At 39.0% G+C, this 23,394-nt stretch overlaps 1 protein-coding gene across 3 annotated transcripts in view; it reads right to left on the bottom strand.

Annotated features, from left to right (window-relative positions):
- Window positions 1-226: 226 nt before the first annotated feature.
- The window catches only part of cxxc5 (CXXC finger protein 5), a 97,744-nt gene continuing 74,576 nt past the window's right edge, over window positions 227-23,394 (bottom strand). For 2 of the 3 annotated variants that reach the window (XM_008109061.3, XM_008109057.3), the window contains 3 exons: window positions 22,138-22,250; window positions 16,897-17,864; window positions 227-1,164 (listed from right to left, as the gene is read on the bottom strand). In XM_008109061.3, the coding sequence (XP_008107268.1) occupies window positions 1,120-1,164; window positions 16,897-17,676 (825 nt within the window). In that variant the 5' untranslated portion in view covers window positions 17,677-17,864; window positions 22,138-22,250 and the 3' untranslated portion in view covers window positions 227-1,119. Of the gene's footprint in view, window positions 1,165-13,669; window positions 13,722-16,896; window positions 17,865-22,137; window positions 22,251-23,394 lie in introns of all 3 variants that reach the window. The other variant, XM_062977894.1, reaches the window with a different exon arrangement.

Raw genomic sequence — 23,394 nt, forward strand, 5'->3', positions numbered from 1 at the left:
GTCAAGGAACTGAAACTTTGTTTACTTCAACCCTCCTTGATGTCACTCACAGCAGACACTGAAACAGTAGTATTGCCGGGGCAGGAAGGACCTTGACATTTTTAAGAAGCCATTTGGGGTATGGCATGTCCACCCATTCAGAACTGACCTCGGACAAAGCAGAAATCAATGTCTTGTATGCAACCCAAGTAGACGGAATGATAGAGATGTCAACCAGGACACAAAACATGCTTTCATTTTTATTCACAAAACAGCTTGAACTGCTAGAACATTACAAACAGCCTTTCAGTTAGTGATGGTGAGAAAGCAGGAGACAAGGGCTTCGAACAGAAGAAAAATACTTGTTTTCAGCACAGGTTCTGCAATAGCTTATATTTAATTTCCAGTAACATTTTCAAATGGTTTCTAAAAGAGAATCATTGCAATTAGTTCTGGGTTTATTCTAGTGTGCAGTTTTTTTCTGAATTAAACATAATTATTATTTTGCTTTACTTTCAAGACTTGCCAGTTTTGCAGCACGCTTTCACTTTTTAATACCAAACATCTTGCTGATTAAACCTTATGTGTATGGTTAGGGAAAGGGAAACTACTTTATTTCAAACATATTCTCATTTATAAACATGAAATTGAGGCATTCTAGAAACTAGCCACACTCTTTTTCTTTAATGATGGAAATTAATCAAACAAAAATATGAATGAGTAAACAGCTGTGCTAATTACAGTAGTGCTTATTAGTAACTAGATTTAAAAGGTTACTGTAAATTTACATTCTCTACACAAGAACTGCATCTTCCACACATAAACAACATCAACACCAAAAACACAGGAAAATAATTTGATTGATTGTCCATATTCTATTACATCTTGGTACTTTATGGATTCTTTTTTTAAAAAAATTATTTGAAAAACAGTTAATGTTTGTTTTACTAGTACTCAAAGATGTTAAACAAATGCCAAAATAATAATTAAAAAACAGGAATGAAATCTGTGAGAAAATATTTTTGGTTCTAAAGGAGACACAGGCGCATCCATTCATTTCCGCCAAAAAATTCTTTGCCTGAGACAACACAAGCAAGCAGTGACATTGCACTGGATGACAGAGCTTTGGGATTCTTGTTCCTATTGAAACCATCGGAATGCAGCACCTGTAGGAAGCATCACTTTCTGTAGAGACAGAAGAGAACAGAACAAGGACACATGATGAGCAGAGAGGAGAAGAATAAGCTCTGGCACAGAGCGCAGTAGAAAAACACACCACAGCAGATGCCTAATCTTTCAGTTGGAGTTTCCCCACGTTTCAGAATTTGATCTGGCCATCTGATACATTGGTCATTTCTATTATAGTTTCCTATCCTCCCAACTTTTTCCACATACTGTTCATCTCCAAGATATCTAGATATTTTTATTCACAAAACTCACATTTTCTCACACCTCAAGGACCTGACAATCTGGTGGAGCCCCTCAACTCTTTGGCTGAATCATCCAGATAGGTTCAAATAGTCTCCAAATTTCTGAAGACTTGCTGGGGAAGGAAAGGGAGAAGTGATCTGGAGTCTCGTTATATGAACACTCAAATAAGTCCTTCTTCAGTGGCTGATCCCTTAAAAGATATGAACAAGTCTCCAAGAAGAAATTTCTTCATCCAAACACAGAATGAAGGCATAACAGCTTCTCCACTTCCAGAAAAGGGCAAGTTTCTATTTAGCAGTCCAACGTGTTCTGGGCAGAACTCAAGATGCTGGAATAAGGTCATGAATAATTTACTAAGATCACATGACGATGCCTTCTGAGCACTCCAGGGTGGCACAATATACATGATAACATCGTGGACTGAAATGTAGTGGAATTTGTTTAGCAGAAACCAGAAATTCGCCAACCAGTATCAGGCATACAGTAGCAGATCAGGTGTAGAGAGAAAATTCCCATTCCCACTACACAATTATAGTGCTATGATTCCACTTTAACTGCAATGAAATCCCAGTAGTTGCAGGCTAGGGTGAAGTATTGAGAAGTCTCTAGTTCAGTGGTTCTCAAGCTGAGGGTTCCCAGATGTTTTCGCCTTCAACTCCTAGAAATCCTAACAGCTGGTAAACTGGCTGGGATTTCTGGGCGTTGTAGGCCAAAACACCCGGGACCCATAGGTTGAGAACCACTGCTCTAGTGCCTCACCAAACTACAAACCTGAGACAGTTCAAGTGGAATTGCAGCACTATAACTGTGTGATGTGTAAGGCTCTATGGAACATCTGAGAATATGCTCGGGCCAGGTTTTTTTTTTATCAGTGGCATTTTATGAAATTAATCTAATCTTAGTCTTTCCTTGATCTTTTTAATAACCCAATGGGGATGGGTCTGAAGGAGGAGTCAATAGCTTTCATGATTACCTAGACATTCTACAAAGAGATAACACGAGATCTTCTTTCCACCCCATCTAAGATAGACATGAGGAACAATGGCATGTTAAGGAGAGGCTTAAGAACAGATATTGGCTGGAATCCTATTGGGTCGTTATGCAATTGTAAACTGTTACTATGATCTCATAATTGTTGGTTGATCTCTTAACAGGAGGGGGGGGGGAGTTTCTCCAATTGTCTGTAACATTGCAGATATCATCCCAAGATATCCTGGTCTGCAGCATTTCAGAAACACTGAAACAGCTGCATGTCATGACCCTTTTTGAAGTGGACTGTGGCATGACATTTTGCAATACTTGCTGAATTGAACACTATTTGTGTCTTAATATTTGCACTAAAATGTGCGATGCAAGGCCAGAAAGTTATTTTTGTTCTTTACAATATGTTCTGTCTAACTTGATCTTTATGAAACAAATTGCAGCCAGACTGCAACGGTAGGTCCTGGTGAAGTGGCATGGATGGATGTATCTATGATGATGGATGTGTTAGGGTGGCATGATCAGGTAACTACAGTGATGGTATTTTGCTGTTATGTTAATGACACAGGATCTTAGTCATGGGTTTGACTGGTCTGGCCTAATTAATTATTGTGGTTTGATGATCTAGAAGGCTAAACAAGAGAAAGGGTAGAAGAGATGGAATAGGACTAGCTCTGAAAAATTACTTCATCTTTTCAATCAAGAAAAACTGAATAGACAAAAGCAACAACTGAAAATCCTTTGATAGGAACATGGGCTTTGATACTGGGGGAAAACATTTCTGTTTTCAGATTACTGAAGTTCAATATTATTGGTGGTTTTTATTAGTGTTTGGGTGACCTCAATCAAAGAAATAGAAGAGAGGAAACTCTCTCGAGGCTGCTCCACAATTGTAACTATTCCCTCTATACAAAAGGCCTGCCAAAAATTGGAGCATGTGTGTCTTCCGGGGACATAATAACATTTGCTATAGTGCTGAGGATACTGAGAGATTTTAGTCTTACAGGTCTAGTTTTTAAAATGGGGAGACCACAGCTAGACTGATTTTTTTTTTAAGTTTGACTTTTGGTTAAGCTTGTTTCTTCACTGCACTAAGTTGTCATTCCAAAAAGTTCACCTTGTTTCTGATTGATCCATGTGTCAGTCACATGAATGGGTGGGGAAGCCCATGAAACTGTCACCAAAATGTACTGCCATGCACTGTTTTTAAAAAGGTGGAATATCTATAGAGGTTGGTAGTGTAAGCTGGAATTTCAGGTTTTTTTTATCTTGTCCCTTTGAAACCTGTATCGTTACTGGTGACAAATAGCAATGATCAAATCCAAAGTGATGCTACATCCCTGTCTTGGCCTCCATACTCTTGCTTCCAATAAAGCCTACAGCTCTTCAAAGTGCTACACCATGCAGTAAGGTCGAAGAAAGAATGGGACTCTTTCCACTGACAGAGCAAAATTATAAATTAACAGTATCCCTTAGGTTTTAGATTCAACTTCAAGCAAATTTCAGTAAAATAATTCACTGCACAAAAATAGCATCATATACTAAACATATGTTAAATCCCCACCCCTTTTATGGCTGCTGTTTTATTTTTTATCTTCTTCAGTACAAAAATAATTATTTTTTCAAATCATGATTCCAGTGGATTGAATAAAAGCACAGTTGAAAGATAACATTAAATAAAAGTATCAAATAGAATTTAAGTTTTGGCTTAGTCAACAGGCTCTTTCATAGTACACAATTATAGTGTTATATTCCACTTTAAGTGCCATGACTGCAGCCAATAGAATCCTGGAATTTATAGTTTGGTGAGACACTAGAGCTCCCTGGCTGAGAATTTTAAATGTCTCTCCCTAAAATTGCAGTTGTGGAATCATAGTGCTGTAGTGTGAAAGGGTCTGATGTAAGGTGACATTAAGATAAGGACTGCAGTAAAAGTATAGCTTTATGTTGTTTTTACTAGAAATGCCAAGAGAAGCAGTGGGCACCTTCTTTATGAGTCATTTCAAAAATAAAATATGGGTGAAGACAGACATTCAAAACAATGAACAAACTCCTGGCATCTAAAAAATGAATGCTCAGAATGCTGCAAATGCTGCATTGAAAATACTTTCACTAAACACAGGACAGATGACTGTCTTAGCCCCCAAAACTACCAACCAAACCAACAGGAAAACAGTAAGTAATCCGTTCAAAAACATTCTGAGATTTCATAAAAAGCCAGCTATGGCCCATTACATCAATTGCCTGATCTTTTACATTTTTAATTGAAAGTTAACAATAATGGAAGATGTTGCTTAATTTGGTTAGGGCCATAGTCTAAAACTAATACTTACAATTTGAAAATAATTTGACCTGATTGTACTATCTGTTGACCATTTTAACAAACTTCCCAACCAGGGATCTATAGAAATTCCACCAATTCAATAGGCCTATACTTATCACAATTACAACTAGATTTAAGCCAAAGTTTAAAAGTTATTATCACATGCATTTACTTGCTTGTGAACCTGAGGGATGGAAAGAACTTTTATTTCCCACTGAGAAAAGAGCAGTTATGACAACTTGTTCTTCAGCTGAAATTCCTGCTGTGAGCTCTTCTCTACGGTTACAATAGGAGCCCATTCTTTCACAGTGAAGGTTCCTTGTACCTACTGGGGCTATCCTGACCTATCACTGCAATATTTTTTTTAAACTGCAGCAGAAGAGAATCATTTCTTAACCTTCAGCCACTTGCTTTAAAGGTGGCGAGTTCACGGAAGTGGGGAGAAGAGAAAAGCAGGTCTTTTAAGACGGTTAAAATTTTATTTAAAATAAGGTTATACAGCCAACTGCTCTTTCCATCCCTAACTGTTCCAAATACACCATATCTCTGCCTTACTATCCTTTGGCTGTTCCTAATGAACAATACAGCTTCTGACATCTATCAAATCAGATATAGAAATGACCAGGTACTTTTTCCAACCCCACTGGAAGAGGAACAACGAGCACCCTGACTTTTTTAAACTATGAACATTCACCAAGCAACCCCTGTACTTCTTCAGTTCACTTTTTCATAACTAGTATGTCATGGAAATCAAAACTGCCAAGGTTAGGAAGTCACTTACTCAGCTCCCTTGGTTTGAATGTTATATACATGAAGGTTTTCCAATCTAGTTGCACCATGGCTAACATCTGGCCAACTTCTAATGCAGCCTTCTACAGCCTGGTTCCCTATAGGTGTTTTTGACTGAAACTCCCTGCCATCATGGCCCAATGGTCTGAAACAAGATGCAATCTGAAGCATCTAAAGCAATGGCTTCCAACCTTTGGGCCTCCAGGTGTTTTGGACTTCAACTCCCAGAAATCCCAGCCAGTTTACCAGCTGTTAGGAACTATGGGAGCTGAAGTCCAAAACACCTGGAGGCCCAAAGGTTGGGAACCACTGATCTCAAGGGACTCAACTCCTAACATATGTAGAAACATCCATTATCCTTCAAATACATCTTCAATAGAGGATGGAAGATGAAATCCTGGTTCAGACACTGTACGCCTAGGATTAGCAAATCCTTTTATTACAAGATACAGAGACATCTAGTTTGCTCTTGTTGAAAACCCAATAGCAGATCAGATGTATTTAGCCTGGTCCAGCAAAGATGGTTTGTGATTTTGGTAAAGCTGAGAAGGAAGAGGAAAAGGTCAGAATTATATGATAAACAAAACCAATGGCTATTGCTCATCGTTACCCACTCGCATCACGGAGTATCCTCCTCCTCCTCCATAACATACCTTTGGAGAGAAATGTCTTTGCTATCTTCGCTATATTCTCTTTTACCATCTAGAACAGGCATGAGCAAACTTCAGCCATCCAGGTGTTTTGGACTTCCAACTCTCACAATTCGTAATAGCCGATAGACTGTTGGAAATTGTGGAAGTTGAAGTCTAAAACACCTGGAGAGTCGAAGTTTGCCCATGCCTGATCTAGAAACACAACAACTACTGGTTTATGAAAATAAACAAACTTGTAGAAATTGAACACTTACTACATTGATTAAGGAGAATTCTCTAACTTTAAGAAATACTGGGGCTCATTTATTGTGTTCCTCCAGCAAAGATAGGGCCAAATCTCCATTAGTGTTTTTTTTGGACTAGATGTCTGTTGTTATGTGAGAAAGGATTTACCAATGGTTCCTTTTCAGTGAATGGGTGTAGAAAACTGAGAGAATATAATCAACAGGCAAAGAATGTAAAGCCTTTAGATTAGATAGCATAGATTATTTGCAGTTTTTAAATGTTTAGGATGTAGTAGGAGACCCATATGTGGAATTTCACAAATACCACATAGAAGAACCAGCCTTTTGCCCATGGAAAGAGTTTGTACTTGAATGCCATGCATCCTTTTTGCTTCTGTTTGCCCCAAGAGATATAGAGGGAAGCTGTCCTTGGACAACAGGTAACATTGTGCTTTCATGACGACTGGTCAGTGATAGCCTGATCTGCATAGATTTATCCAATCCTCAATAAAAAATCCATGCTGGCAGCTGAAAACCTAGAATTTCTAAAATATCTGTATTAATATGTATTGTGCTTTAAAAGCGGAGCATCTATGTGATGATGATATTCCAAGTGTCGGATGCTAAAAAAGGGTAAATCTCTGTCCCAAAGAGGCTAAAAATTTAAAAGATAAATTGCAGGAGAGAGGCAGGAAGAGAGGCACCTGGACAAACAGAGCTACATGTGCTTACATTTAATTACAATTGAGAATGACGCCTGAAGTGGAGCTAGGGTAAAATAATCTACAAGAGAAGAATGTGAAGGAAGAGAGCGAGCACCACAAACCTGTTCAGGATTACCAGCTACCTGGAGCAGTAAGGGAAAACTGGGGGAGCTAGCTAGTTAATAAAGCAAGAAATCTTAAAATAGCCAAGAGAACTCAAGCTAGAGGAGCAAAGGTCACAAGCAGAAATTGTTTAGAAAACAAAGATAACTAATGATGCACTGTATAGGTGACGGCAAGGGATTTGTGCTGGGTCTTATAGCAGATGGAATGCTAGCAGTCTGAAAAAATATTTTTGTGGGCTATAATGTTCTAAATTCCTTCAGCCAGCATAGGTAGTATTCATGTTATTTTGGGTGTTTTGGAAACTGTAGCCCTCAAAAGTGAATTTTTAAAGTTTTCAATGACAGCTGCAATTTGAAGAAGAGTATCATATGGTTTCAGCAACAGAGCTGAATGAGCAGGGCATCTGGGGTTTGGACAGATTGATCAAAGGAAAGATGCAGCAAGTGAGGTGAGGTAGGAAATAACCAAAGCATGGGGGTGGACAGAAATAAAGAGGCAGAGCTTATCAACACGCTGTTTGTCTCAAAAGTGTAGGGAGAACACGAGGAGAAAGAAAATCAAGGCTTGAGTCTGAATGTTGTAGAATATTTTCTTAATGTGTTACGCCAACAGAGATACGATTGAGACTCATTGGGGGAACTGTTAAATAAAAGCATCACATTAATTTTGCTTGCTTGATACTATTTCCTAAGTTCCAATAGACAATATATTTGAACTGAATTACTAGGAGGAAAAAATGCCAGGTATGGACATTTAATGGAATTTAAATCTAGCAGCTAAATGGATCCTATGTCCTTCTCAGAAATTATGGTAACTGTTTAATTTTTGATTTAAAAAAACATAATAATTCAACAGCATGTAGTCTCTTTACAGGCGATCTCCAAGTTATAAACAAGGTAGGTTCTGTAGGGTTGTTCTTAAGTTGAATTTGCTTGTAAGTCAGAACAGGTGCTTTTAAGTGCAACATCAGCCATACATATATACACACACACACATATATATACACACAGACCTATGTATATGGTGGTGGTTCCCAACTTTTGGGCCTCCAGGTGTTTTGGATTTCAACTCCCAGAAATTCTAGCCAGCTTACCAGCTGTTAGGAAGTGTGGGAGCTAAGGTTGGAAATCATTGATATATATTTGGGGGGGGACGGGACTAGCTACCTAGCACAGGCAAGGATTAACACTCTGTGGTGCTGTCTGTGCCCCTATTCAGAAGATTTCACCTCACTTTCTATCACTGTGATAACTGGATTTTGACAAACTTGGTTTGTTATGGGAACAAGCATTTAAGATAAAAAGCTTCAGTGGAAACTCCTTTTCCTTGTGGTAACTCTTTCAAGAGCGATTTTCCCTTCATATGGGTAGATTTTTCTCATTTCCTGCTGTTTCACCCCCTTTGTAACTATGAGTTGTTTGGAAGTTTGATGTTTGTAACTTGGGGGCTGTCTGTACATTTTTAATGTTAAAAGGAGAAAGCAAAAGTGGGCACTGAAAACTCTACTTTCTCATTCTAGAATGTCTCAAGAGCTGTGAATCAGACACAGATATCTTACAAATAATTACCTTATCACAATTAGTTATAATTTTGATACTGTAGCATGTGAATGGCAAAAAAAATCCATATTGTATGTTGCTAATTTTACAAAATAATGCATTTTAAAAACCGAAAACATTCCCCAGTGGAAACTTTCCACAAGAAAAGGATTTTCATTCTAGATTACTGGTGGCCAATCACATTTTCATGAGCTATGGATTATTTTAAGGAAACATAACAGGGTGCCAGGAAATCAAGATATACCACTGTTGTTCAGAACTTCTTTTCCCCTCTGGTCATTCAAAAAGTTTCCAAATAGAGACACAATTTGGTCTTTGTAAATGTCCAAATACCAATGTTAAAGTCTCAAAATTTTCATCACTGCCAAAATTTTAACTGACCTCTCATTTAACTTTGCCTGAAAATGCCAATGCTTCCAGTGAGTAACATTTACACCAATTTCAAAACAAAACCCTTTAAAAGCCTCATCCTTCTCTCTGGGTGAGGAGCCCTGCTAATAATAATAACAACAACAACAACAACAACAACAACAACAACAACAACAACAACAACTTTAATTTTATACCCCGCCCCATTTCCCCGAAGGGACTCGGGGCGGCTTACATGGGGCCTAGCCCGATAAAACAATCAATCAATCAATCAATCAGCTGAGCCTGGCAGCCACCTATGGCTTCCTTCCTTCATGTTGATGGTGTTAAAGAAAGACCTGAACATGTCCCTGACTTCCTCCCAATACTGACAGTGCTCTTGCAGCCTTTGCAGGTTCAGAACACAAGTAGTGCCTAGACCCAAACTTTACTGCCTGGAAACTCATCAAGAAGCTTATGGGAAACAGGAAACAGCCACACCTGCCACAAAAACAAAAAAACAAAAAACCAGAAACTGCTCTTAGTATTTCTCTATAAAGACCAGTTCAGCAGGCTTATCTTCATGACACAGTTAACTTGGAAGAGATAACTGTTTCATCTTATTCCCGATTCAGAAACTATAAACCTGTCTAGGTCAGTCAGTTATTAGCTAATATACTTTAACTACCATGGTTCCATCCTGAAGAATCTTGGTGCTTGCAGTTTGGTTGATTGCTTAACGCCTCTAATGCTGTAGTACATACACAGTAATCTGGAAAACAACTCTGCCACAGCAGAAATCCCAGCATCTCTTAGAACTGAACCAAACCAGTTAAAGTATAATCATATTGATATAACTAATTAGGTTAGAGACACTCCAAGATACTGGATAGGTCAACCATATTCTTTGACAGTCAACCGATCAAAAGTAGTTATTTTCTTTTCTAGTAACATACGAGAGGATACCCCATGTACTAATGGAGAGGATTGCTGTATTTAGTACTAGTATTTTTTTAAAATGGCTTTAAACAAATAATACATAAATAGTTGTACTTGATTCAATTTCCTCTTCTACATACTGTTAAAGGCACAGAAGCCTTGCTCCTTTCCCTTGCATCTGGTCATCCTTCAGGACATAGGGCACATTCTGCATATTTACACTGACCTTGGGAAGCATGAAAAATCTGGCATGGAATCTATCCCCTAATTTCCCCTCCTTCGGATAACTGACCACATATTCATTCATGAAGTGTTGAGATCCCTCCAGACCCTCTTAATTGACAGTGGAAAGTAACATCTGAGATAAAATATAGGTATGTGACTAACATTGTCACTTTTATTCTTTGGTATGACTTAACATTTTTGCTTAATGAAGAAGGCCTTGGGGCTTTGAAAGCTTGCATGACGGATTTTGTGCATTTTGGCCCAATAAAGCTATTGCTTTTTCGTGGATTTTGATGTGTGGGCTACATAACTATCCCCGAATATGTTTGATGGTATCAAAGTTTTCTTTCCTGATAATATACTGTCCATCTCATCTTCACTGTTTCACACTGTGCCATACTCCTCCATCCCTTCTTCTTTCGAAAGGAGCTAGATGAAGCAATCTGCCCCTCATTGCTGAAAAGGGTTAATTTCCAACTCTCCTTAGGTCACTTCAGGTCCTGACTAGACTTCCTCAGATTCCAGCAAGATCTCAAAGCACACCATTTTACTTATATTTTAAGTGGGTCTTCCTCCAGGGGCAAACCAAGAATGGGCAACTTGGAAGTCCCTGAACAGACTCAGAAGCAGAGTGGGCAGATCAAAAGACAACTTGGCAAGGTGGCACTACCTGGAGGAATCCTCCACCTTGTGTGACTGTGGAGCAGGACAAACAACTCAGCATATGTATGCTTGCCCACAATGCCCTGCCTCATGTATGGAGGAGGAGTTGTTTAAAGCTACAGACAATGCGGTTGCTGTTGCCCGCTTTTGGTCCAAAACTATTTAGTTGCTTGTGATTTCTTTTTTTTCTTTTTTTAAATTTTATTTTTATTTCCATTATTTGAAATGTACAATGCTTTTGACACGAAATAAATAAATAAATAAGTGGGAGAAACCCTTTTCAGAAGTTCTAATGAGCAAAGAAACAAAACAATAGGAAGAGGAAGCTTTACAACTGAAGTGGTGGCAGATCCTGAAATCTGAGAAACAGATCAGACCTGACCAAAAGCAAGGCATCATCCATTGAGATCGTGTGCCAGGAAAATGGAAAGGGAGAGAAGTTCCCCTGAATTCTACTCAGAAGGGACTTACTTAAACAAGAAGCATATTTGAGTCACTACACTACAGAGAAACACCTGATTTAAATTATTAGTTGGTTAACCAAGCAGTTGGGCTGCCTGAGATGGAGTGTGCGACTTTGGGCAGGGAATTAATAACAAGGTGTCCCGGGGAAATAATTAGCAGGCATTGCCAATTTCCATAATGATGACAGTGTGTGTGAGAGAGAGGGGGGGGGGGGAGAGAGAGAGGGGGGGGGAGGGAGAGAGAGAGAAACAACCTTTAAATGGGATGAAAGGCAAAAAGCAGAATATAAGGCATCATGCAGCAAGAAGAGATCAGAAGACCTGACAATTACCTGAATGTGACTATTGGTTCATGTTCTATTCGCTCTGGTTGCCTATTTCACTGTTCTGTCTGCACATGTGTATTCATGTCTCTTCCTCTTCCCCTGGGTGGCTATAGTTAAAACCAGAGCACCTATATTGTATTATGTATTCCAAAAAGACTTTACGTACTCAGAACTAGGATCTCTTCACTGCATAGGATGGAGATAAAGGGAAAGTATTGCGAAGTAAATTAGTAGGATGCTATATTGGAGGCCTCTCATATGTCAGCTCTAGTGTCTGAATGAATGCTTTTCATATAGCCTCTCCTTTTTCTACCCAAATTATGGTTGCCACAAGAATCCACAAGGCCTTCCTGCAATGAAACTCTCAAATCCATTCCTGTTTCCCATTGTGTGTTCCCACTGAGCCATAAATCTGCTTTTATGACCTACATTTCTCATTGGCAACATCAAGTGGGCAACTGATTTGGAAGGCTCCTATCACACTCTTCAGGACCCTGGAAGGCTCATATCCCATGCTTGCCTCCTTCTCAAACTTGGGATCCCTGAAATTTCTTTTGCCCCATTATGCTCCTGAGACATCAGAGCTATAGGAACTACAGTTTGTTTTAATTTTCTGGCTTTTGGGGCCAAATTGGGCCCTTCTTCCTAGCCAGAGAATTCTCATTTGACGGGGGGGAGGGGGGGGAGGCATTTGGGCCTCAGAAAGTTAAGCTTCCCCTCCTTGATGTCCAAAAAGGATAGTGAAATGATCCATGTTGCATCTCAGAGGCTTGAAGGGACATGATAGGTCATGGGAACAAAAAAGAGTATGCCAATTTGAAATGAAGGGCTGGGGGGGATGTGAGACTCATCCCTACTGTTTCTTTTTCATACTTGCAACAGCAAGAAAAATCACAACAAGAAAACACACTCTCTTCTCATACATTATGTTATTAGTGGCCTAGTCTGTAGAGGAACAATCAAAGGCTGTTCCTGGGAAGGAAGGTTTTACTGGACTGGTATATGGTAAAAAGACTATAGGAGATGCCCCACTTGGCATTGTGTATACTATCACCTCTTACTGAGAATGAAATTCCATTATGGAAGAGAACCAAGAGGAAACATAGAGCTGCTCTTTTCAGATGGCAACTCTGCCTCTATTGCCAGGTCTAATTTCAACTACAGACTCACAATTTTGTTCATTATTTCAAGCTGAATCTTTCCAGATACTCAAAACACAGTTGAGGAAAACATGAGAAGTATTAGAGTCAATGTGATGCAATGTCAGACTTGTGGTAAGATAATGAATGAAAGCACAAAGATATCAGGCAACACTATGTTAGAAGAAATTTGTAATAATACATGAATTTTCACTGCAGTTTGCCTTTCTGGCATCCCTCTCAATTGGCCAACTCTGAAAATTCCCTAGACAACTTGTTTCACTAGCTGAATGAATTTATTTTGTAACTGAAATCCTCCTTGAACCTGTCCTAATACATTTCAACAGTCTAGCAATTCTTATTTGTAACACAAACCCAAAAAATGCATTGCCTGTTCAAGGTAACCAATGTGAAAACTAGAGTGTTTCCTTAAGCAGTTCAATCATATGCCCGTTTACTCCTAGAGAAGTGTAAAGAATTGCAGGCTTAGAAATGTATGACTTATTTTTAAAAAAATATATCTTAGCAATTAATTCTTAGCTCAGTACAGGCCTACTACTATTTGACAGCTGCTTGTCTTATCTCCCAGATTTCCAACCGATTTCTTCCAAATTAAAACAGGCCCCGACATACAAATTATGTTCATTTATAAGATAATCACAGATCAGAAAACAAATTAGGAAGTGGAGCCCACAGGTTTGCTGTGACACTCAACTTTCCACCAACTCCCAGACAACAACAGAGAAAGTGGGAAAATAATTCAGGCTAATATGCATTGTGCATTCAGTTTACTCACTTTGGGTCTCTTTAGAAGGGACGGACCTTTCCTTCTCCCCTTTTCCAGATCACTGACTCAGCAAATTAGAACAAGAATATAATTTAGCATTACAGCAATTCTTGAAAGATACCAGTATCCCATATCTTCAACACCCAGATCAACCCCGCTCCCCTCCTCAAAGGATGCATTTCAATCTGATGCTAATGGAAAAACTATGAATGCAACTAATAAGAATGCAAGTTATCATATTCTCTGTGTAATACAGCACTTGTCTTGACTTGTATTGTGATGTCTATAGCCATCTCTTGACTAGGAAATACCTTAAAAAGGAGTGTACCCATTGCCCTACTTTTCTGGTAATCATATAAATAGTAAACCTAGTTTATTTAGATGTTACACAAGTCCGAGAAATTGGTCACAATCCAGAGATGGAGTCTACATCTTCAAACACAGGTGCTGCAAAGCCCACCCCCACCGCCATCAGGAATTGATGGGAGTGAGACTGACCAAAAGAAGAGGTTCAAACCCTCACTTAACCCCATTTTTAAAAAGTAGATAGATTACTTAGTTTTTTGGGGGTTTCTCCATATTTGGGTCATGTTCTTAGCCTCTTTTATCTCCCCCCCCCCCCTTCCTGTTGATCAGCCATAACCCTAGCAAGGATAGAAAACATATGTCTGCTGCAATAGCAGCAAAGCTGGATTTTTAAAGTACATGCCCTTTCTTTGGATTGCAACCTGATAACTTTGCAGCTCCAGAATTATTAAAGGACCAAATGAAGGGGTGAATCAGTTCAGGCATATGTGTACAGCAATCCTAGAACACGGTTACATTGCTTGCATGCTAGAGAATGTCAAAAATGTGTGCTACATGGCTATTGAAAAGCAGGTCAGGGCATTAAATTTGGAGCTGATGAATGCTCAGCCTTTTCAACTGCTGTGACATCCTCCTCCTGCCCCATTTACAGGGTCCCAAATGTAATTTTTTTCCCTTTTGCCACAGGCAACAGTAGCTTCTGGGGCTCAAGGGGGGCAGCTAAAAGGGGAGAGAATGAAGCCACAGACAGAAACCTGTAGGGGTTGGTAACTTTGGTCTGCTCTTCATCATGAACCCAATCTCTGGAAGTATGTCACCTGTAATTCTTTCCCAAGGTTCCTGCTTTGTCTTACTCTTCTGCAAATTACTTTGCAGATGTCAAAATATTATATTCATGTTCCTCAAGAAAAATGAATTGGACATGAGTATAACAAATTGCATCTAGTGATCATGGGACACATTTCAAAAGAGATTCTGAGAATATACAGTGGATAATATGCCTTCTAATGTTTCCATCTAATAATCCCTACACTGCAGCTCTATAGTGAGGAGTAAGAAACCCCAAATTTTCTTTACCTGAGCAAATCACCACAGTAACATCTACATTTTGTCTAGGCGGACTAAACATTCCTAGCATTTTTGTTTTAATTGGTAACTTTTACGTCCTTACCTTCTCAGCTGGCATTTCAGGCTCATCTGATTAATCAAGCCCTTTTTTTAAATTTGAGGTCTTCCATGACAGATTCATCATGACATCACTGTGTTTAGAAACAAGCCCTTCACACTGCAAGCAAGACTTGGAGCTGCTCTCTGATTAGGCGAGCTCCGGTGTTCTTTACTGAGTCAAGTCCCATTGACAAGAAATATTTGCCACAGTAATGGCTATGGTCATCAGTTTTAAGGAATCTCAGCTATCAGACAAAGTCAAGGCAATGTCTCTGCGAAGATAAACCATTACTCTTCTCAAAGAAGTTTCTGGGAAAGAAAATCTCATTCAATTTAAAGTGGGGTCACCTCTTCATGAAGATGGTAATGGTAATGGTAATGCCCTAGTCAATTACATTAATTTTCCACATGCTCTTTGCTCAATAGGAAGATATGTTTCAAAACATTCAAGTAGCATTTCGAGTCTTACAAACTATAATGGAGTGCTCTAGATCACAGAAATATGATTATTAACTAACACCAATGGCTAAATGGATCAAGACCTATAGAGCACATATTTTGCATGCAGTTCTTAGGATCAATCTCTTGCATATTGAATTAAAAGGATCTTGAATAAATTGTCTAGGAAAGAACTGTCTGTAATCTTGGGAGAGTCACAGACCAGTGACTTTAACTCAAGCCAAAGCAACTTTAATTCAAGTCTAAAACAGTCAACAATCATAAGTGGCTGGTGAATATCACTAGAAAGGCTTTCTGAGTTCAGCAAATTCTGATTTCTGGAGAGGCCATGCTGTCTTATACATCATGCCGAATAGCAATACAAAAAAGTGATCAAGGTTGAAGTAAGCAAAATTCATTTCCTAAAAGTTTGATGTAAATTAATGGCTAGCCTTCTGAAAGAAAGCGGCATTTGGGGCTTAGTTGTCACCAACAGCATCTGAAGTGGTATACCTGTATCAGTACTATACCAGTTCTGACTTCCAAGACTCTACAATGAAGAAAAATGCACACACACCTAACATGTTGAATCTTAGTATGGCGCAGTCGCCGACGTTGCAATCCTGTGTACCTCTGCTGAAATCTAAGTCCAATAGAGTTCAGTGAGGATTAACCCCAAGAAAGAGATACAGGACTGCAACCTAAATAACCAAACTATAAATCAGAAAGTCTCAGTTTCAAATGCTAATGACTTTCACTCTCTAATTCAGTCCTCCATCTGCAATTTGGAAATAATATTGAACAACCTCAGAGAGTAGCAATTACAACAGACAGCATTACAACAAGGTAACAAATGCGAATCATTCTGAATTTTCCAAAGCAGTATATACAGCATTGTAACTATTAAACAGAAAATGAGCATCGTTAAGAGGAAATTTAGGTGAAGCTGCATCGAAATGCTGTTTTGCATGTGCAGGGATATTCCCCACCCCTGTAGAAAAGTATTTAATCATATGAAGCCCCAGATGGAGTCTGAGATGGCATAGTTCAGACACTAGGCTGACCACTTTATCAGCTGTTTGAAAAGTCAACAAAAGGACTTAAGAGAGCTACTCGTTGCATCTCATGAAAGAAGGCCAATTTGAGGCAACTGCTTTTCCCATTATTAATAACAACTCGTATATGTGTTATGTATAAGAAGACTGGAGTGTAGGAACTGGTGACAGATACAAAACCCTGACACTTCCACATCAAGTCCTTATAAATCAGTACTGTGGTTCCATACAGAGGAGCTGCTATTAAGCTGCTTGACCAAAACCATTTACCTCCAGTGCAGCAGAAGGCTTCTTTTTAAGTTCCTCACATTTTCGGAATTTGCAAATCTGGTGCCCAGTTTTACGATTTCTACAACTGCTGCACTGCTCACAGTTTATCCGTCTTCTGCAAGGAGGGCACATGCCACATCGTTTCCGTTTCTTTTTCCCTGAATTGATGGCAGATGCCAATTCATTCTGCATTGGGTACTCTGCTAAGCCAGCCATATGGAGTGCGCTCTCTGCCAGAAATACGCCAGCAGGGGTCATAATGAAAAGACCAGGGTTGATAGGAAAAGCCCCCAGGTAAGGAAAATCAGATGGGCTGTTCATTGCCTCAGCAGCTGAGACAGCTTCCATGTCTGAGATGCCCGTCCCATGGTCATTAGGCAAGGGAATGTGCTCCTGGACAACTCTTTTGAGAAGCTCCGTTGACTGAGCAAACTGTTGCAAGATGCTCTGTCCTTCTGCAGAAAGATCGGTTTTGCCCAGCATGTCAACGATGTTTTTGTGCTTTGAGGTAGAATTGCTTTTATCCATGGGTGCTTCATTGCCATTGGCTATGGGGGCACCTTTCTCTGAATGTTCACTTAATGAGCTGGTGCTACCAAAAGTAGAGTAGTGGGAGAGTGGTCGGGACTTCTTAAGACTTTTGTTCAAAGGTTCACTTATTATCCCACTTTTGTTTCTCCTTTCCAAATTGACCGAGGGCTGAGAGTCATCTTGACTGTTGTTTTTTCCCAACAGGCCTGGCTTAATATTAGTGTCTTGATGAGAGCCAGGATCAGACATATTTGTTGTTTATTTGTATGTTTAACGAAGAAGAGACCAGATATAACAAGCAGCCCACTCACTGTGGAAAACAACCAACCACAAGAGACTAGTAACACCAGGAAATTTGAAAGGGATGAGGTGCTTCTTCAGTGCAATTTCAGGGCCATTACAACATGTCTTCCAGGTCTCATATATAACGTGTAGCTCTGAAAGTTTAAAAAAAGGAGGGAGAAATTAGTGAAGGGTCAGTAATTCCTAAAGTAAATGTAATGGCTTGTATTGACTTTCATTTAGGTCTTCCCCTCATGATAAAAAGGTCAATGGGATTTTAGCTTGCACAAATAGGGGTATAGCGTCTAGATCCAGGGAAGTCATGCTACCCCCCTCTATTCTGTCTTGGTCAGATCACACCTAGAATACTGTGTCCAATTCTGGGCACCGCAGTTGGAGATGTTGACAAGCTGGAAAACGTCCAGAGGAGGGTGACTAAAATAGTTAAGGGTCTGGAGAACAAGCCCTATGAGGAGCGGCTTAAAGAGCTGGGCATGTTTAGCCTGCAGAAGAGAAGGATGAGAGGAGATGTGATAGCCATGTACAAATATGTGAGGGGAAGTCATAGGGAGGGAGGAACAAGCTTGTTGCTGCTGCCCTGCAGACTAGGACGCAGAACAATGGCTTCAAACTAAAGGAAAGGAGATTCCACCTGAACATCAGGAAGAACTTCCTCACTGTGAGAGCTGTTCAGCAGTGGAACTCTCGCCCCCAGACTGTGTGGAGGCTCCTTCTTTGGAGGCTTTTAAGCAGAGGCTGGATGGCCATCTGTCGGGGGTGCTTTGAATGAGATTTTCCTGCTTCTTACAGGGCGTTGGACTGGATGGCCCGTGAGGTCTCTTCTAACTCTATGATTCTATGATTTATGGCATATGTGGAGAAGGCCATTTCAATAACCAGGAATAATCAAGGGCCAGCAAATGTTCTTTTAAAGCATCTAGCACTGATCATATCTTCTAGTCATTGCAAAATGGGACACAGGGGAGGTCCTACCTTTGACCTTGCCCTGGCTTTCAGAATTCATTGCTCCTGGGTGCTTCCAATGCTCAGGACACAAACACAGCCAAGTTCCCTCCCTTCTCCCCAGCCATCCATTCAGATTTGATGGGCCCCAGGGGTCATGCTGACAAATCTCTTGATGTTTACCTTGCAATATACCAAAGGAGTACTCTTCAAGGATTCTAGCAAACACAATACAGAGCCTATGACCAACAGCATTTGTGGGCCACAATAGTCTAATGCATCCTCTTACCCAGCAAAACATTTAGCCACCCAAACCTTAGCTTTACTTTTGATCTCAAAGAGAGAGATCTTAAAGCCATTCCTTTGCAACTCAGCAATGTATTGTCTGAGTAGCCTTCCCACCTTTTGCTGTAGAGACTAGAGTGCCATTCCAGAACTGGTGGTAGCTCAGTCACACTCCTGGAGCCAGGAGTCAGAAAAGGTGCCACTGGGGAAGCAAAGCAACACCCATCGTTCTACTCATCCCAAACGAAATGAGTACACATTATTATTATTATTACTATTATTATTATTATTTCATTTCTATCCCGCTTTTCTCCCGTGAGAAGGATTCAAAGTGGCATACAACATATAATATTAATACAAATACATCCGACTACAATACATAATCAGTTAAATCATATATACACATCTTCTGTTGTTGGTTTCTTGCCTTTCAAGCATTGTTGCCTGCACTGAGAGAAGCCTAAGACAACTGTTTTTTCATTATTTTGACTAAAGCTGTGATGATCCCTGTGCCTAGTGGTGCTTTTCCAGCAGCTGTACCCTATGTCCAATTGTAAAATTACCAGAAATGGTGAAGCTACAGAGGAAAAAGATGTTTCTGAATAGAAGAAAAATAATTTTGAAAAGAATGTATGCAATATTTACTTTCTTATCAATCCTAAATCTAGAGTTATGCATCTATAACTGTTCTGTATCTATGAATTCTTGCATAGTTACGACTGTATATTATTGTCACAATCATAACTGCCCTCCTAATCCCCCTTTATCAGGCATCAGCCACACGGAGAGGACTCTGTTCTTAACCTCTGAACCGCAGAGCCTGAAGGGTTCATAGTGTCCACACAGGGGGTCCACAAAATCTTGATGAAATGTTATAAACTTTTACAGTTAAAATAGAAATATCTATGAATGGCACTCTGAAATTGCAATTCAAGGAACAGTCCCTTCCAAATTTCTGGGCTCGCTAACAATCAGATTTTCTGGAACTATTAAAAGCTATGAAAGTATTGATTTTTACACATTCTTGTGTAAAAATTAATCCCTGCTCTTGTTTAACTTAAAAATAAGTAAAGAAACAATTTGAAAAATAAAAGATCTAGAACTCAGAATGCAAGTTTCATCTTAATCAAATTTGATGTAACAAGCCTTTAAAAAAAGAGAAATGAAGCACTAGGCTTCTCATTAATTAATTAATGAAAATTAACAAATAATGTTCGATGTTCAGATGTTGTTGTTGTTCTGAAATATTCCTATATGAATATCATAAAATGTGTTCTTCGTGTATTTATTTCCTCCCTTCTTTCATATTTAACAACCACCAAAGATCAACTTTAAATGGATATTTCATGCTCTACAGAGTTTCAAATCTTGAGTTTAGACTTAGGCCCAATCTACACTAATCATTTAATGCAGTTTCAAACTGGTATTGAAAAAAGCAGTTTTGTTATGCAGATGACAACATAGGAAATTCTGTAACCAGATGCTTTTGTAGGGGTTTGCCCACTACAGTTTGAAGCATTAAATGGGCAGTGTAGATTGGGGGGGAGGGGGGGTTGATATTCTGTGTTAAGAAAATATATTGAAAGGGGGTAAAAAACAGGTTACAAACCATACCTGTATAGCACATTCATGAAATCTAATGAGCAGTTTCTCAAGGCTTTTAGAGTAGATATATTCCAAATGCTTTTCTTTTTTTTAAAAAAAAATCCTATTCATTCTCATTGAGAAAACCTACTCTATTGCTAGATTTTTTTCCACAGGTAATTGAAGCTAGAACTGTAGTCTCAGATGTACAAATGTCTTGTTTTGCACAAGCATAATGGTAAATATGTAACACCAAAGCAAGAATGCAGCAGATTAATGGGTAATATAATACATTTACACCTGTATCTTCCTTGGTAATGGAAACTAGAAATGTTGAAGTAAATAGAATAGGTACTGTTTAGATAGAAGAAGTGTTATCCAAGACACAGTAGCAAGAACCGGATTCATTCTGTAATACATAAACATCATCATATTGCAAATTTCACTTATTCCCCACCAAACTTTTTTTTTTCATTTTTCTGCAAATTGAAAAAAGGTTTGGATGAATAAAAGAAGGATTTTCCTCACTAATTTCTCTATTTTGTTTTGTGCCCCCACCTCCCTGTTCTAACCTAGATGTAATTCTGAGTTCAGTAGAACTCACTCCAATATTAGGACAAAAACCCTACATTACGACCTTATTTAGAAATAAGCCCCACAGTGTTCACTGAGGCTTTACTTGTGGTCATAGTCAACTAAAGCCAGGTGGGGAGCTCACAATTTCTGAGTCAGTTAAGACAAAACAGCTGCCATAACTTTGTTCAGTAATCACAAATATTAATGCATTAAATATTAAATTAAATCTTAACATCTAAGGATACACTGAGAGGATTGGAAGATCTCCTCCTTGCTCACTTGACTTCTCAAAGCATGGCAGTGTGGTGTTACAATAAAGTTACGAGAAGAATACATAGGTAAATAGTATTCCCATCTTACAGCCATTCCATCCAGTTCCAAAGGAATTCTACCAAAGACTTTCTTTGTCCTAGCTTAACATTCTATGTATTTAAATCTTGATTTTTGATATATCTAATTGCCATCTAAAATAATCTCTGTATTAAAAATCTTCATTTTTTCCCATTAATCCTTGTATTTTCCCCTCCATCCACTGCCATGGAATGTAGCTGCTTTTTGGGATGGATGAAATTGGGTCTTGAAAATATTGAAATCAGTGAAATGTTGTGACTTCCTTGGTACCCATCTTTGCATCCAAACCACCTCTTTTGTAGATACCCAAGAGGTGTTGCTGAATTGTTTTTAAACTATCCTTAACCAGAAAAAAAAGAATTTAAAATAATACTCCCAGGAGCCCCTGATAACTGTTTATTGGGGGCACAATATATGACTAATATATTTCAGGACTATTATTTCCCAAGCTGCTGACTCTATTCCTCAACTTCTAATTCCCACATTGGTTGTGAAACTATCATCAAGGGGGCTTTTTATCCAAGAATAAATAATAGTGTAACTAGCTAACTAGCAATGGGAGGAGTTGCCCAATTATGTCTCTGGCCTAGCTGGAATTCAACTGAAATCTAAGTCCTGTGACTTACTTAAAGTTAATCACTTATTTGTGAAATTGATGCTAGTATTTACCTTAAGCTTGAACCAAACAGCAGCACAAAAATGTTTGACCTCTTCTTCTACCAATCACAGCAAGCTATACGACAATCCATATGAAAGTCGGCAATGCATCCCTGGATTCTTCCCTAGATTTGGGGACACAGAAAAAAAATTGTTAGAGCCGCAATCACAGAGAAAAAATGTGTGTATAGAAACAAGTTCCCAATCTTTACAATTCACCAGAGTCTCCCATTCAAAAAGTGTCTTTTTTTTTTCAACTAATGTATTTGAGCAGTAGGTTCTGCTAGTGGGTGAAATGGTTTAGATGCTGTGAAACACTTTACCTGTTGATTTCTGCATATCAAAAACTTGTTTAAAGGTCCAGAAGCAGACAAGGCCTTTTTTTTTTTTACTATCCCATTAGCAACCCTATCCCTCACTCCTGTGAAATTTTGTAAATAATACCACTTTGTTATTTCATTGTTGTCTATGTCTGAATTTCTTTTCTTTCAAATCAGTATCATAATCCCAAACTCCAAAGGGTTTCTCTATGAGTGCCATGTCAAGGCACTCATTATGGGTATGGAAAATATGGATGAGTTACCAAACTACAGCAGGCAACATGTAGATCAAACAGAGGTACAACAAACAAACAAAAATGCAAGCATAGGAACTTGCATAAATGCACAAAAATTGATTGAACAAAAGTTGGATATTACCTTCCTGTGCTTATGCTGCTGTATCTTAAGCCTGGGATGGTATATATATGAGAAAGGCAAAAAATAAAGAAAGGAGCCAAATAGGGTCAAGGGTCAGTGCAAGTGAGATGTGAGGCCATAACTGGAAGGACAGGAAGGATGGGTGGATGCCTGATAAAGTGCTGGGCAAGCATGACTGTGAATGCCAGCCTGCATAATACTACACATTGTGGCTGAATGAAAAAGATCTCCACCACTGGAATAATCCGTTATGCTATTATAATGCCAGGTGTCATAGCTCTGAGTATTCATTGCTTAAGAAAATTCTATGAAATTGATATAGTTACCCCAAGTCAGCAGGCAACTTGAAGACACATATACACACAATATAATGCTTCCTAAGTTCAGCATTGCTTAAGAGGTCTAACACTACATGATAGAAAATTATGGACAGCAGTTAAAAGGCTGCATTTACACTGTAAAATGAATGCAGTCTGATACTACTTTAACCACCATGGCCCAATGCTTTGGAATTCTGGGAGTTGTACTTTGACAAGGCATGAGAACTCTTTGGCAGAGAGGCCACAGAAAC

This window comes from Anolis carolinensis, chromosome 4 (genome assembly GCF_035594765.1).
Source record: "Anolis carolinensis isolate JA03-04 chromosome 4, rAnoCar3.1.pri, whole genome shotgun sequence".
NCBI lineage: Eukaryota > Metazoa > Chordata > Lepidosauria > Squamata > Dactyloidae > Anolis > Anolis carolinensis.